The sequence below is a fragment of the Pseudopodoces humilis genome, chromosome 2 (genome assembly GCF_049639895.1).
Source record: "Pseudopodoces humilis isolate 2021_Gansu_Grassland_sample_001 chromosome 2, ASM4963989v1, whole genome shotgun sequence".
NCBI classification, from domain to species: domain Eukaryota; kingdom Metazoa; phylum Chordata; class Aves; order Passeriformes; family Paridae; genus Pseudopodoces; species Pseudopodoces humilis.
Window position 1 is genome coordinate 66,070,439 of NC_142201.1, and position 17,868 is coordinate 66,088,306.

Consider the following 17,868-nt stretch of genomic DNA (forward strand, 5'->3'; position numbering starts at 1 on the left):
CTCCTTCCTCTCAAAGGAGAAAATTTTCTCCACCTGTAAGTAATGTCACCAACACAGCCAACCACAAAGAACCACTTGTTGAATACAAGAGATCCAATAATGCAACATTTTTAAAAACAAGCAACCTCCTCACATTCTTGAAAGTAAATCCAAATCTTTTAAAGTATGTGAACAGAAAAACAAAAGAAAACCCCTGTACCTGGAAGGCATTAAATTAGATCTGCATGTGTTCCATCATGCCCTCCCCCAGAGCCTACAGCTGAATACATGCTTCCTCAGTTTTGACCAACAATAATAAGAGGCCTTCCATTTCAAATTGTTCTGTGAGCCATGATTTACCATTCTGTAATTGATCCAAAGCTATTTTTTAAAATCATTTTAACCAATCTTTGTAGTTTATCTCTTAAGACTTCAGAATCCTGTGATTCAAAACTGGGTAATAACATCTACATTAATAGTTTATTCGTACCACAGAACTGCCTCCAAATACTCATATTTACATTTATAATTTACTGATGCTCACTAGACACTCCATTTTCTTTCATTTTTGACATGAATTTTTAAAACAGAAAATATGATCCAACTAAACTGTGTGTGCGCAGTTCAGTGGTAGTTTGCAATTAAATGTGCCAGACATCTGTGACTTAACTGGTCCTGGACAAAGGAAAAGGAATGGCTCTGCAATTTTAAAAGCACACAATTAAAAATTAAAAGCACACAAAATTAAACAATGTTAATCTCACCTACACAAAGAAAATATTATGTAAGCATCCATGGTATAACTACCAAATATAGATGAAGACAATCAAACATTTCTGGGTAGAACACACACACACACATATATACTAGACTCTTGGCAGTTAACCAAAACAGAAAATACTATTTGACAGTGATAAGAAGGAAGGCATTCAAACATGACCCTGATCTTTTCTTCCATGAAAAAAGAAAAATCTTTTAGGCTTCCTCTTTAAAATAGAAATCCCCCAGTAACTATGCCATGGCAGTGTAATGCTTAACTTTAAATTAGTTGGGTGCATTTTGAATATACCCAGAACCGACAAACTTAAAAAATTCCCATCCATTTCTTTAATTTAAATTGTAACTTACTAGTCTACCACCATAACAAATAAATGACAGTTTTCTGCTATACAAGACAATTTTAAATAGCAGTAGCTGCCTGGTAAGGCTTGAAAAAGAAAACATTTAATTTCCTCTTTAACACACTTAATTGACTTGTAATATTACAAGTCAGGGTTAAACTTGTCACCCACTATGAACTTGTCATAATGAGAACAAGTTACACAGTTTTCTTTCTGTTCACCTAGGGGCTTTAAAAGCACACTGTAGCTACAGGATACAAATCCTACAAGACGCACATTCTGAGACTTCTCTGTGAAAATTGGGCTAGCGTTTCCAGCAGGTGCGTCATACAAGGGGTGCTAGATAGTAAGAAATAATCCCAAGATGTGTAAATAAAATCTATAGAGTAAATGTAAGCATTTCCATCCATATCACATGTAGTGGAATGTGGAATTAGTGACAAAATTTAATTTAATACAAACTGTTTACTAGTATCACTGTCCTCCAAGAAGCCTTTTAATAGTTTCACATGTATGAAGAGAGAAATTCAGCAATCTGCATAAGAGAACAGGCTGATTAATCTCTGTCAAACAAGAGGGGTTGTCAGAGGTAGCAGTGGATTTACTAAAGAGCCACATGCCACTGGCAGTTCACATAACTAATCAGATTCTATTGGAGGTATCACCTATGCACCTAGGACAACCACTAGGCATAAGCCTTATTCATCACTCAAAAGTATCAATCACCTTTTTTAATTATACCTCACCACTGCAAATGTCAATGCAATTAGGAATGTCCACATTTCAAAAGTTGAAAAGCAGCTGTTTGTTGAAATACAGACAATTTAATAGTAGTGTATAATGATCAATCCCTGTGTAGAACCTTAATTCTGTTTACAACTACAAATGAAAGTATTTAAGCTACAGGTTTACAGTCTCCTTATACCTGGTGGCTTATACCAAGCCACTCCATCACTGCCCTCTTTGGCTGCACAGGGGGAGAAAAATACAACAAAAGGCTCATGGGTCAAGATAAGAGCAAGAAGAGAGATCACTCAGCAATTAGTATCATGGGAAAAACACACATGACTTGAGGAAACAAATTTATTAAAAATCAAGAGCAAAAAATTCAAACCTTAAAACACTTCCTCCATCCCTCTCCCTTTTTCCCAAGCTCAACTTCACCCCCAAATGACAAAGAGGGTCAAGAAATAGGGGCTGTCATTTGTCTGTTTCACATTCTCTCCATCACTTCTTTCTCCTTGTTCTCTTCCCAGGCTCCATCATAGTGCCTCTCCCACGGGACACATTCCTCTGTGGTCTTCTCCAACATAGGTCCCTTCCACAAGCTACAGTTCTTACACAAACAGCTCCAGTGGGTCCCTTGCATAGGGTGCAGTCCTTCAGGAATAGACTGCTCCAGAATGGGTCCTCCATGAGGTCACAAGTTCTGCCAAAAAACCTGCTCCACCACAGGCTCTCCATAGGGCCACTCCCTCTTTGGGCATCCTTCTGCTTCCTGGTCACCACAGGTTTCAGGTGGATCTCTGACCCCTCACAGACTTCCATGGGCTGCAGAGGAATAGCTGCCACACCATAGGCTGCACCACAGGCTGCAGGGGAATGTCTGCTCCAGCAACTGGACCACCTTCTCCCTCTCTTTGCTCAAACCTTGCTGTGTACTTGGCTGTTCTCCTCACATATTTTCACTCCTCTCTCCAGCTGCAATCGCTCCTCTGAAGTAACTTCTTTCTAAATCTGTTGCCCAGTCACTGCCACCATTGCTGATGGGTTTGTCTTGGAGCTGGCTGGCACTGGCTCTATCAGACACAGAAGCTTCTGGCAGGTTCTCACAGAAACCACCCCTGTAGCCCCTTCAATACCAAAGCCTGGACACATAAACCCACTACATCCTCTGAGACCAGGATTATCCATTCCAATCCCCAAAACCCACACCCTCAAAAACTGAGCATTATCCCAGACATTATCCCCATGAAGCATCATAATACAGTTTTTTAATATGAAATTTTATTCCCCAAAGATCAGTTTTATTACTTAAACTATTTTTGTTCTACAGCTTATTTTGATACTTATACAATAAAAGACTTTGGGCAGGTCTTTGCTTTTACAAACCTATTGACCTAGAATAGTTATTCTTAAAAATATATGAGAAGAAAAAGACCATTGAAAAATTATGAAAAATATTACAAGAGAAACAGAACACAAACTATGAAGCTGGAAGCTTCTTACCATATAGCAGTACCAAAATGTATTAACAATTACTGCTAAATGCCACTTTTCTCAATAACTCTCTTGGCTGTATTAATTTTTAATAATGCTCGAGTAGCCTTTAATTATGGTGTTTTAAAGATCTCATTTTGCTACACTAAGTATAGACTGTTTAGCTGTATTTCCATTTTCTAAATAAACAGAAATGCCAAAGAGTTTTTCTTAAGTTAGGATTGCTTTTAGACCACAAATCTCCCTATCTCTCAGGCAATCTTCAGGATTTCTTAAAGGAATTTTAAATCAAAATTCACGTTGGCTGTACTGACAGCTGCAGCTAGGCCATATCCTGCTTGTAGTACGAACTATGTGGTCTCCTCAACCATTCATGCTCTACAGAATGCAAACATAAGAAAATTTTTAAATCCGTGGCTTTTCAAAAACTAATGCAACAAATATACATGGACATTTCAGATGGGCTGCCTAAACAAAAACAACCCAGTGCTTATCCTCAAACACGTTTAGGTTGCTTCATCAGCTTCTTATTAAGGGAAGCGTAAAATATACTACAACTCCACAAGGATCATATGAGAGAGGAATTTTGAAGTAATAATTTAAACAAGGTGTTTCCAAGATTTCTCTGACTTCCACAAAGGATTTAGATTGTAATGACACTTCAAGACTTTTACTGTTTCTTCTGCACTTCTGGATAATACCAGATTTCTGGTACAAGACACAATGTAGCAATGATCTCAGACAGAATAAAATACAATATATGTGCTGCTTTCTTTTCATAGTGGAGTAACTTCTGGATAAAACATAGCTCTGCTAACTTAAAGCAAGTTGAAAAGACAGTTATGTCCTAAATCCTGCATGAGGAAAACTGCAATACAAGTACTTGCAGCCATCCTAACTTCAGGCTAGGACCACAAACCAAAGCTGTGACAAATGATCCAACAGCTTAAATCTAGACTATAAAAGGTATTCTCTATCTACACTGTGAAACCTCTTAAGTGCATTTAATTTTAAGAGACTATTTCTTACTTAAAAAATTTCAACACAAAGCACTTTGAAATCCACATGCCAGTTTAGACTCTTGTATTAACAGATGGTGATAATTCCCTCAGACACCTCAAAAATTAATAAAACATCATGTAACAAGTCATTTCAAGGTCTCTGTAAATCCAGACAGACACTGCATCACTGAAAGAAGATAACCTGTTGTACTCAGGATTTTCCCATCATGTTGTTAGGTTTTTATTTTTTAATGTAAATCTTCCCTTTAACAGTACCATCTAAACAACTAACAAGTTTGGTAAGTTTGATACATTTCTGTTTTGTTTTTTTTTTACAACTCAGCTGGAAAAAAGTATCACCTTCAACAGCCTAAAATCAGCCTCACTCAGCTGAAACCTCTGCTTCCCCCTTTCCCATCCTTCTTGATTAGGTGCTTAGGTACACTAAAGGCTCTTAATACATTATAAATGTATTTGTATTAGTTTGAACTATTGGGTTTCTGAAAAAAGGAAAGTTTAAACTACAACTTCAAGTGACAAAACGGATTACAGACTTGAAAACTACTTTTTTAACTAAGACAGGACATGCAACGAGTGGGTAGATGCAAATTTGTTCTCAATAGAGAACAAACAGAATTAATAGAGAACTCAATGGAATTCAATCACATTTTACTAAGGAAAAAATTGCAAACAAACAAACAATTTTACTATAGTTCATCTTCCCATTATAGAAGCATCACAGAACTACAGAACTACAGAACAGGATCATCTAATTCCAATCCCCCTACCATGGGAAAGCACATCTTCCAGTAGGTTGCTCAAGCCCCATCCAATCTCGCCATGAAAGTATAAAAAAACCCTACACTAATAATATGGGAAATAATCGCAATTGTGAGCACTGGGAATAACCTGTTTCTGGGTTTTAGAAAATACCTGCAATTATCAACTTCACTGAACAACTACCCATTTTAAAGACTGCATCAGCTCCTATTCAGTGAGCACTATGTTTAAAAATGTCAAATACTGTACTGTATCAAGTATGAAAGACTGACTACCTCTCAGTGACTAAGCCTACACATTGTTCTAGTTACAATGTGTTTATTACTGTACATTATAAGTTACTTTGAATAAATGCTTGAAATGAAACATGAACTATAAAAATTCTGTTACACAATCATCTTTGTTTCATATATTACAGTTTCTAACTTGCATACAGTTATATGCACATGAAGTGCTATTGAATATTTAATATATAAATCTTAGACTATATATAGTCATGAATCTATTATTTTCAACAAACCCATTGTAGAATTTCAACAGCCTTGGTTCTATACTGAATTTTGTATTTCTATTTTTCCTTCTAACATCAAGCATCTATAGCTTTGAAAACTATGCTAACAGCTCTTCTAGTTGAATTTCATTTCATGTTAATTTGTTGAATAAGGCAGTATTTATAGTATACGTAAAGAGCCACAAAGTTTCATTAACTCAGGATTATGCCATTATCTTCGTACTTTCTCAGAAAAATATTAAATGCAGCTATATTTTATATTTCTGAAATCCAAGAAATAAGCTTACATACAACCATAACAGTGATTTGCAGAACTAACAGACAGACTTGGGTTTGTGTTTCATCCACAGATGAAAAGCAAATGCACACTGCTGTGGCTCACCAAGGTCTGTTTTCTTCCTTGGCTGCATGTGGTGCAAATTGTCCTTTGCTGAGCTAGGCATTGCTACATTGGATTATTTGTGGTAGATACTGCAGCTCATACTGGGAGATGAGGAAGAGGATTCCTATAATTAAAAGGCTTCTCAGACTCCACCTCCCACTTTTTCTTATCTACACAAGGAGAATAAAGATCTAAATGTGTGAATGATTAAGGGATTGGAACATCTGACATACAAAGAAAGGCTGAAGAGAGCCTTATCTCTTATATCCCTGAAGAGGGATTATTTAGCCTTAAGAAGAGAAGGTTTGAAGAGATCTTAGAAATGTGTATTTGTAGGGGGGGTAAGGTGGGCAGGGAGTACACATAAGGGTGCCAGACCCATCTCAGTGGTCTCTGTGAGCCCAGGATAGCATGATAAAGTTTATTTTCAGATGGACTCAATTCACTTCACCCTTGGATAGTAGACTGAACTCTTAACAAGGTCTTGTAAGTTTACTTCTGCATTCACAAATTGCTCTCTAAGGTATCAAAAGATGCAATGGAGACTGCAACATTTCCATGAGAAATAGAGTGAGGAAGTCTTTCAAATCACTTAATAAGCCACGTAAAACAAAACAAAACAAACAAAAGACAGACTTCTGCAGGTTCTTTGAAGGTATGTATGCCATAGCTGAAGATACAGAAGCAGCAGCAAAGAAGATTTTCAGAACCCCAAAGACTAAAATATGGGCCAAGGGCTCCACAAGTTTCTTGAGGGGAAACATAGGAATGACATAGCTCCTATCTCCTGAGCATATTGCTTGGAACACCTTATTCAATCCAATGCAGCCTTACACCAACGTTTCCCTAAGTTTCAGCTATTCAGTAGACGAATATTAACAGCCAAGAAGCCATCAGTCACAGATATGACTCATAAATACTGCACACATCTTGCCATTTACAAAAACAGGTAATTTATTTCACTGGAACAACAGAAGGGAAAGAGAGGGTGCTGAGCTTTTATCTGAGCTCTCAAATTCACAAGAAAACAGCAAAAGCCACCAGACTTGAAAGTGCACCACAGCACTTAGTAAGGTTCTTTACCTTCTTCCTTATTCCATAACTTAACATAGCCAAAGATGCAGCTTTCAGATGTCCCTCATTAAGTTTCATTATTGACATAAAAATTACGATTTGAAGAGTGATGAAGCTTATTTTTTCCCTATAAAATAGGCTTTCTTTTCTTTACAGGCACAAACTCTTTACCCATCCTCTCAACATTCCAGTTCCTGCAATTAAACAAATGCAGTTAATGTCCTTTTGCAAAGATGCTGAATCCCCAAGTCCATACTCCAGACTGACAGGAAGCTCATTCTCCCTGCATTTTCACAACTACTAGTGGAGGTTTGCTCTCATTATGAGGATGCTATGCAACTGGAGCTGACATAGCTGTGTGGCTCAATTCTGATGTGTGTGTCCTATTGGAAGGGGCAGACAGCTTTTCTGTTCTTCCAGGCATAAAAAACATACATTTGACTTTAAGCAGGAATGCAACCCTGATTTCAAAGTAATCTTTTTTTTATTTTTTCTTTCTTTTTAATTACTTTCTAACATTAACAGTGACATAGGGAGATTTTTTTGCTCCCAAATAAACCAAGAATTTATTTTTTATTTGTTTTTGCTATGCAGCAAGCTACACTAAATATTGTTGAAAATTAAGGGTAAACTCTGACTAGTCAGACATGAGCAATATGAAACAACTTGGCTTCAGCTGGTTCATTACTAGCTTGAACGCATATTTCATGGCTACTATTCTGTATTTAATGAAAGCACATTTTATTGTTCTCTACAACTCTGTAGCAGGAGTCTGTTGCCACAGGTTTGTATAGGATCCTTTCTCAGTCAAAGCACAGGTTTTCAAATTCATATTTGTGTTTATATTCAAACTATTTTCTTTTTATGAAACAAAATTAAAAAAACCAAACCTGCTATAGTGGCTCTTAAAGCAGGCAATCAAAATTCAATAAAAGTTGGAAAACTTTATGTAATTTAGTATTTGTCACAGAATATGAAGGCTTATAAAGCAAAAAGAGAAGTGAGATCACATAAAACTGATTACAATGCCTCACTGGTTTAGAAGAATCTGCTGAAAGAATGATGATTTTCATCCTTCTGTCTACACTGTCCCAGTACTACAAAAGCCATGAGGTAACAAAAAGCATGGTATGAATAACAACTTCACTTATGAGTATTTTGCTGTATCTCACTTCCAGCTAATTCCAAAACTTAATACTTATTCTGCATAGTTAAGGCTTTCAACTGTGAAACAAAAGGGCAGTGAAAGAAACATCATTTTGCAAAGACAGATGCCAAGCATTTGTAAGCTGTTGAGCAGCATTAGCAGTACTCACATTTATACAAGCTTTCACTGAATTGTCATGTTGGAACAATTTCAGTGATGCAACCCAATTTTAAAGCAAAGCAGGGTAGTCATATTATAGGGTTGCATTAAAATAAATGAATTGACATTGCTGGTGTAAACCTCACTAACACCAAAACTACTTAGACTTACTTAATTACCAAAGGTTATTATTTTCCATCTATGTCAAAAGTACAAAAAAATGCTAAAATGTGAAAATTATTTAGCAGACAATCACTAGTTGGTCAGAAGTCAAGGTGCTTCTCTATTGGAAATAACAGATAATCCTTCTCTTAGATATTAATGTCATTAACTATCTTCTTAAACTGGAAGTTATGAAGTTATAGTTCAAATAGATGAAATCCATATTAATCCTATAGTTGAAGTGGATGTTTCTATCATTAAGGAAGCAATATGTGACTCTCCACAAAAAAAATATTTTAAATTTTTTCATTATCTCTATGCTGATGATCATGTATCATCATACTGTATCATTGGAGTACATTGTAGTACATCTACGCCAAACTCTCACAAGACAGATGTGGGAGGTAGGTCATCAAATTCAAAACTGATGTTTCAACAGAACTGCTGCCTCTGATTATAAAAGCAAGTTCTAAATTTGATTCAGACTTAAAGAAAGCTTAAAGATTCTGTCTATGCAAGAATTAATAAAGCTCCACAATGGGGTGTTTCCATAAAAAAAAATAAATAATAACAAATGATCAAATTTCACTAAAAAATAAATGGAACTTCATCATCATAAACACACACTACTACAGTGATCCTCTGGCCACCAGGCACATTACATATATAATGAGGCAGCTGATACTCTTTTGTGGAAAGTACAATAAAACAGGGTACACTAATGGAAGAGCAACACAAATTAATCTGAAATAGATTTACTGAGACAGGACAAAATACTAAATTAAAAAGGTGCAGAACCAAATAATGAACAGGTAAGACTAAGAGGTTAATTTAAAATAGCTTAGATAGCTTAAGTTAACATTGTGTTAATACTGTGCACAGCATTTATCAGAAAAGATTCTGTATTGGTACTAACCCAGTCACGGATTTCACTTCACTTTGACTAAATTCCATACAATGCAAAAGGGGAACAAATTTTTTGGTAGGAATTCAGAGATGATTACGCAGGTTTTGGGTGTTAGTTTTCAGTTGTTTTTTTTTTTAAAGATGAACTATATAAAGTGTTTAATATATTTGAGATGTATGAGTAAACACACACTGAAAAGCATTGACATGAAAGAAAAAACTGCACCACAGCTTCTTAGACCAGTGTTATGGGCCATGCCCCCAATTTCTACCCCTCTGAGTGCTCATCTGAAAGCAGGGACAGGGGAAAATATGGAGGCCGGAAAGAAAGGTTAGTGTATAACTGAATACACAGCTAAATGCTTAGTCTTGTAAAACACATGGCTTAAATGGGGAATCAGGTCACAATTTCATAAAAATAGCATCTTGATAGAGAAAGGTGCTAACCCTTTGCTTGGTGCAAAGGGATAAAACACAGGTAGGGTCTCAGGAAGAAGGAGGAAAGACCAAGGATTGCAGGTGTTTTTTCAATACCAGTCTCACAACTATTATTTCAGTGTGACAAAAAAAAAAAAGCCTCTAGGTATTCATCTCTCTTATAATCCATGAACTGAGTCCTGTAAAGACAAGTGAGAAGTAAAATAAAGATGTAAAGCTAAGAAGAAAATAGCTATTCAGAGTTAAGCATTAAGGAACACTCAGTTACATGCCAACATGACAGATTTTTAAAAGTTATCACCTATAGAAATGTATCAACCCATCATACAAGAACCACAGCAGATTCCAAGCCACCTGCTGAGATACCATTAGTGCTTTCTGACTGATAAAGGACTGAAAAAACTTTTCAGCCATAAAAACCTACTATCAAAGATTAGATTAAAAAAGCCCCCCAAAAAATCAGTTCTAATAAAATAATTAAAAGAACATTCAGTCATTCCAAGATTTTCTGTAGCCAAAACTAAGTTTTCCACAGAAGGATTAAAGAATGACAAGAGCTACAGTACTCTAAAATAGCTGCCCGTGGAATGTTATGACAAATTCTCACATTAGATATTCTTTTTAGATATGGCTCTGGTAGCTTGTATGTCCAAACACAGATTAGTTGGAGAGATGAGCAGGATACCAAGAGGCCAGTGGAACAGACAGTAACTTGGACTAGGACTGCCACCTTCAGTTAAGTATTACCTAAACCAAAATTCACACATAAAGCAAAAAAAATCCCCTCAAAAATCCCAACTTCAAAATTTCCCCAGACTTCACTTTTTTGATTAGTACTATCTATCAGCAAAGAATTATACTCAAAATGAGAAAGCTTTCACCAAGAAAATGGAATAAGGTTCTCAAGCCAGCAAAGCTGGTTCCACAAGAAAAACGGAAGTCGTATGACAGAAGCTACAGCTCAGGAGCTACAGCTCATACTTTCTCAGACTACAACAGTGTCCAATGAACAAAAGTATTTCTTTCTCCCTACATAAAAGTAGAACTGTGCCATGGGAAACAACCAAAACTGTAAATTGATTCAAAGAGCTCAAACACCAAAGCCAACTACAACTTAAGAAAATCCTCAACCAACCTCTGAAGAAAAGAAGTACCAAAGAAAAAAAAAAAAAAAAACAAAAACCCCCTTTCTTACACAGGCCTCCCTTTACATTTTTCCTTATGACCACTACTACAGAAAGCCCACAGGGAGAGAAGGATCTCTCACGTAATTCAACCCATTTGCTCTGAAGCTGCAAATGCCACTCCTACGAGTACACAATGTGACAGAGCACTAAGAAACGGCTTACCTCTTGTGATGGGTGACTAACACTGAAGTAGGATGGAACAGCCAAGAAAACGAGAAGAGCTAGGCAGAAGCGTGGGCTGCAGTCAACAAGAACAGAAAAAGACTTTTTGAACTAAGCCTGGTGTTTGACCTACTTCTTAAAAGCACTCTCTAGCCTGACAAAACATATATAAAAGCTTTCCAGATTGCACAAGGAGAACCCTGGTCAGCTACACCTGTATCAGATTGAAATCTGCTCAAATCTCCATCACATCATCTGTTCAAGACGCACAGGCAAAACGAGCAGCATGTTTCAGCACCAGTCACAACTTTTTAGTATCATTCAGCTTCCTGTTCACCTTGCTGATTGTGCACTGCCATAGAATCAGCACTATAAAACCCAAAATCACAAATGCTAGGAAATTCAAACTGGAACAGAGAAAGGTCCCTAAAAGCTAAGAAACAATGCAACTCAAATAGTTGTGTTTGATCAGAGAAAGCCAATCAAGCATCAGTTCAAAACATACACTGAAGAAAAAATTTCCAAGACCATTAAAATACTGGAAAAGCAGAGAATTGAGAAAGCAGGTCAGTAAAATAATCGTAGGAAAGACCAGTCAAGGTAAATTAAAGAAAATTAATTAAAGCCATATGTGGAAACTTTGCACTAGGAAATAAGAAAAACAAAAGTAGACAAATTAGAAGAATACAGGTAGACAGACTGACCCAGTTCCACTTTAATATCAGATTATCTGGAGTACATGGTGTAGAATTTTATCATAAACATCAGTCTAACAGCAACAAGCACATCTACCATGCAATAAAAACATCCTTGTCAGCACCTTAAGAAAACTAATAGAGCTGTCCAAAGGGGAAAGACCTCCTCATCAATAGAAGCATAGAACTGGTGTCAAAATATCCCCAAAGAGAAATCCCTTAGAGCAATTAGAGGATTACACTGTTTTTAAGGAAAGCCCTTTCTAGTCTGGTGCTTTGCAGTACACAAGGGTCATTGAACACACATCTCAGAGGGAGCATGCTGAGCTGGGAATTCATATTAAACCCACGAACCAAAACCAAAATAAGTACCATCACAGAAGAATGCACGTGATACAACAAGGCACTCCCTCTTATTTCCATAAATGTAAAAAGAATACAGTATTCTGAAAAATCATTCTAAAAAAGCCTTCAGCTCATAGATTTGTAAGATCTTCTGACCTTCACAGTACTAACACCAGCAGGTCTTTCTAAGGATAACTGAGTCCTCCCTAGGCATTGGCATATAAAAGGCTGAACCCTCTCTCCATTACATATTTTACTATAATGTTAAACACTGAAAAATAACACAGTACGAAGTGATACTACATTAAACAAGTTCACCAGTTTAACAGAACTTTAAACACAGCAAGCTCTGAGAAAACACTAAGAAAAGCATCATGAGAAACAACTAATCTCAAACAATGGAGGCATGCCCAAGAACAAAACACTGTCTGAACTGAAAGTTCACTGTCAAAATTTGGCAAAGCTAAAAATCCAACAAGATATTAGACCAGAAAGATTATCAACACTGTAAAAAATACACTTCCCCACCTCATATATGCAATAAATCACTATGGCTATCAGTATCAGAAAGCACTAACATGAGTTAAGTCCAAAATGCAACATTAGGGATCAGAGTGTGTGGCCACCAAAACAAAAATTTAAAGGTAAAAACTCTTCAAGAGAAACCCTAAAAGCACAAGAAGAAAGAAGAGTGATGACCTCTGTAACAAGGGCACACCAGAAAAAAGTTTTGTCTTGGACATTTACTGCTGCTTCCATGCAGATGCAGGAAGAATAAATAGACTTATTTAAGCTTTACACAAAAGACAGCAATAATCTCAGATAAGAAAATTTAAAAAGCATCTCCATCTTTAACTTCTGATTCTCTCTGATAATAAAATGTCTCAGCTATGCAGAATCCTTATACTAAAAAAGCTATTACCAAATGGCTTATAGCAACCCAATATGGCACAGTATAGGCTATATTTCTCTCAGAGACTTAACATATCAACTAATGAAGCAAAACAAGATCACTGTTCACTCATTATCCCACTTGCATCAAAAGTCATTCAGGAGTAGTACAAGTAAAGACTGGAGAAAAACAAAATAACAAAATTACCTAACCAAATAGTTCTCTCTGCCCCCAGCTACCCTCCAAATAATGCTTCTAAAATAGAAAACTGCGCTTTATTTCAAGTTGCTACTAAAATAATACTTAATACTAATGGAGACAATGTTTAATAGTTTAGGTAAATGCCATCAGCTTTACTTTGTTTCTGCCATATTCACTGCTTGTTTAGCATGTTAGGAAATTAAGTTTAAAATATAAAAACATAATTTTGAAACATCTACTGCTTTGAGTAGAAAACAATTACAAATACAATACAGCCTCTCTCTGCTTTGGGAGTACTGACTGTTGTATATTAGAGTCCATCTGTTAAGTAATGACTGATCCAGGATGCAACGCTGCTGCAGCAGACTCACAAGCAGTTTCACATTCTTATATGTCTCCCAGTGCTGAGAGAAGTGTTAAACACTCTTGTGTTTATTCTAAAAGATAAACAATGTTTTCAGCAAGTGGAACTGATTAGTAGGTCTATCTTATATAGAGCAATGGATGTCCTCCACATAGACACCACAACATATGCTTAACCTCTCCAGTCAATGTTAATCCAGTTGCTGGTGCACTAACAGCCAGAATTAAAATGAGCTTAAATATCAGTAAGAATGAAAGAAGAAAGAAAACCAGAAAATTATTAAACATCTTTGTATCTGTCATGATCTGTACTAAGGCAGTTAATAAAATAAGTGCACGTCATTAACTTATTTTGAGTGCTACCTTTAAAGAAATGGGTAATAAACCAATGAAGTTATGATGACTTGTACCATACTTGTACAAAGAACAAAAATAAAATTTACAAGTCACATTTCAAGCTGTCAAACAGCTTGTAGAAAGGAACGGGAAATATACCGGATAACTGTTTTGGCATATTCACAGAACTATCAGTTTTAACCCTGTGTGTTCAGACAAGCCATAAATATTAAAATGAGCTGACCAAATAACATCCTTCCCTGCATGCTGCAGCTTTTCCATTCAGTCTGTGCTAGGTCAAATGCAAATAACTGTGATACAGAAGAATACATCTTTTTAAAGTGTTTGAAACAAAATATATTATTTACACGACTTTGTATAAAATGATTGGAGGTTAGAAGCATTAAACTCATTTGAAACAAAGGCAGTTTCAATTAAGTGCCATTCAGTTTTGAGCAGTCATTTTTCTAATCCTATTCTATGTGCAAAATTTGAGGGTATTTCATTGACTGAACTGCTTCAAAAGCTTTGCTGCAGCAAATCTTGCATTCAGGAACAGCACCAAATTGCACATAATTGAAAGTGATTCATTTTTAGATGCACTCGCTTGGCTTCTGTAGGTTCCTCAGGCTTTGGTGTAGGTAGCGCAAAAACATTAAGTCATACAGTCCTGCAGTAACTCTTTCACTCCATGAAGTGAGCAGCTGACTAAGGAGCTACATTTTAGCATCTTCTCCTTGTTTCAGCTATTTACCTCTGTACAATAGTATTTTGCAATGCACAGACCTTGGACCGAAGTAGCAACACTTACTTTTCAGACAAGAACGTGTCTGGGAAAGCAGGGCAGGTTATTAAGACATGGGCAACCCAATACAATACTGCAATACAACTAACTCTTTATTACAGATATTAAAGCGTATTAAATCCTTGCAAAAATCTCCCTCCTCCCCCTCTCTCTACATAAAATGCTCAACTAGCTCTGATCTAACAGGGTTAAACCTTTCACATGTTTCAGCCACCAAGAAAAGATACCAGCTCAGGCTGGGTTTCTTAAACGTTTCTCAATTAAAAACAGATACTACATGCATGCCACTCTTCTTCCCAAAACGAAGCTACCAGGTTAAAGGGCAACGTCCATAACACGAAATTGTAAATTACTTAATCTCCTAATTTTTCACACTGTAAATTGCACACATTACACTTCTGCAGGAGGCGGCCGGGACGAGGCACTGGGAAGGGGAAGAGTGGCCTGTCTGTTCTAGGTAGGGTCCTGCCTGGAGTTTAGGGAGCGCTGAGGGGGCTTTTGTCACACGCACGACGGACGAGGAGATGAGCAGGTCGCGGGATTAGCGAGGAGTTTGGGAAGGAAGGATGGCCGGAGAAGGGCCGTACGTGTAGGAGGGACACGGGGCTAGGAGGATGCAGGTCCCTGTCGGGTGGGGCGCGGGGGCAGCCCCGGCAGGAGGTGGGCTGCGCGGGCCGGTGCCCGCCGGGGCGTCACCGGGGCGGGGTGCCCGGCCGCTTACCAGGTTCAGCACCGTCTCCACGATGTCCCGGTTGCTGACCTCCCCAACCTGGATGAGTCCGATGAGGACGGCGAATTTCATCCGGATATTGCGGATCGGCACCGACGGGTTAATCATCCCCGCTGGGAGCACCACGGACCCGGAGCCCGACGCCCTCAGCTCCCCCATCACCGCGACGCTGCTGCTGCTGCCGCCGCCGCCTCCACCGCCTCCACCGCCGGCCCCGACGGAGATGAGTCCCGCGGGCTGCGGGTCCGGCCCCGACACCGGCTTCTCGCTCGCCATTTACCCCCCGCCGTTACGGGCACCTGCCGCCGCCGCCTCCCCGCCCGGCCGGGCCGAGCCGCGCATCCACCGCAGTCGCACCCGGCGGGGCCGCAGGGAGCCGGCCCGGGGCGCCGGCACCGTGCCAGGAGCCGCTCCCCCGCTCCCCCATAATGAGGAATTTTTATGGGCGCCGATGCCCCGTTAGCGGAGGGCGGCCCGGCCGGGCCCGCCCCCCCGCCGCGGGGCCGGGAGCGCGGGCGGCGCCGAGCGCGGTGCGGCCCGGCGGGGGCGAGCGGCGCGCGGGGCGGACGGCGGCGCGAGCGATGCCGCTGCCGCTGTTGTTGTGGAGCCGAACCCGCCGCCGCTCACGCCGCCATGTTGCCGCCCCCTGCCTGCGGTAGCCGCCAGGGCGCCTGCGCCGAGCCCGTCGGGGAGTGGCCGGGCCGGGCCCCCCCAGCCGGCCGGGGCACAGGTGAGCAGGTGCGCGGGGCCGCCGCCTCCCGCCCGTGCGCCGCGGGCCGCCGCCCTCCCGCTCGGGGAGATCTCGCAAGGAAGGGACGGGGTGGAGCCCCCCGTGCGCCCGCCCGGCCGCGCCCCGCCGCCCCAGGGCGCCCCCTGCGGGCGGGGCGGGTGGCGGCGCCGCACGGCCGGGGCTGCGGTGACGGCAGGTGCCGCCTCCTCGGGTGCGCTGCCCCCGGCCCCACGGGCACGGCCGTGCCGCGCCCCTCGGACACTGTTCTTCCTTAGCGGTGGTGGTGATGGTGGTCCATGCGGTGATGTCCAATCAACATCAGTTTTCCCAAGCCCTTTGGTTGCAGTGATGCTCATGGCAATGAGCTTTTTTGTCAGGACTCTCTAGTGCTGGAGATATAGAAGTACCCCCGGCGCCTTGAGGATACTCAAATTATTTTAATAGTTGTTGTATGTGTTGAATAAAGTTGTATATATTTGCTCTATGTATATTGGGGTTAATCCATACTATTAAGGAAAGATGGTCATGGTTTCATAGTGACTCACATCACAAAGTTTGATTTTAGAACAAAGCATGCCCTTGGTCATAGAATACCTTTTATCCTGACTCTTCTGTAGCCCCAAACTTGGGGTTTTGGCTGGATTGCTGGTCCTCCTTACAGCCGTCTCTAGGTAATAAACTGCAAAAACACGATGAATCAGCAAAACTGGATCAGTACATCCTTACTTACTGCAGCTGCTGTAAGCTCCACCAAAGGAAGGAGGATACTTCAGCTCTGTACTAAGATGCATTTGCTCTATCTTAGAGATACATTTACTTTTTGCCAAAGTTCATAGGTGCTTGTCAGTATGTGTTTCGGATATGTAGACATGACTAAAACAGTGGTTAGCTGTGAAACACAGAACCAACATTGTTTCAGGAAGCTGCAAAAGATGAGAAGAAAATCCAAAAGGTCATTAATGAGAGATAAGAAAGCACAACACTTTCTTGGAAGAAATTCCTTTACAATTTGCACCAGCCACAAGCAGTCCTGTCTGATTCATAATAAAGGTGTACTTTCATTTTTTATATTCATGGAGGTGCCAAAGGTTCCATTCTCACCGGCCCCACAGCAGAACTAGAAAAGCTGAATACACACTCACTAAATTGCTTTCAGGAATACATGACTGCTTTTGCAAAACTGAAACCTAAGCCTGGGACTCTGTAACCATTACTAAAAATTGTAATACCTTTAGGAGCTAACCCATGACAGTCAGTCGTCTTGATTATTCTCACATCTACATCTGTATGGTGAGACATGTTGCTACAAATAGCATTGTTGGGTGAAACTTCATGTTGGATGATGGGTTGACCGTTTTTCTTGTTCTGATTCATCTCATGGTTACTGCCTGTCCTTGCCAAACGGGTAGGAGGCTAAGTTATAATTGCTTTTCTACTGGTAGGTATATTAAATTGTATCTCTGTTGACTTACTGACTTTGAAAAATCCCAAAATAACTTTGAAGCTTTGTGGTCCATTGTTAAATTTGCTTAAAATTTGTCA

General features: G+C 39.6%; 1 protein-coding gene across 7 annotated transcripts in view; it reads right to left on the reverse strand.

The window, feature by feature from the left end:
* The window catches only part of NBEA (neurobeachin), a 460,815-nt gene extending 444,943 nt beyond the window's left edge, over positions 1-15,872 (reverse strand). For all 7 annotated transcript variants that reach the window (XM_088067905.1, XM_088067892.1, XM_088067894.1 and 4 more), the window contains exon 1: positions 15,588-15,872. In XM_088067905.1, the coding sequence (XP_087924031.1) occupies positions 15,588-15,872 (285 nt within the window). The remainder of the gene's footprint in view (positions 1-15,587) is intronic.
* Positions 15,873-17,868: the final 1,996 nt, after the last annotated feature.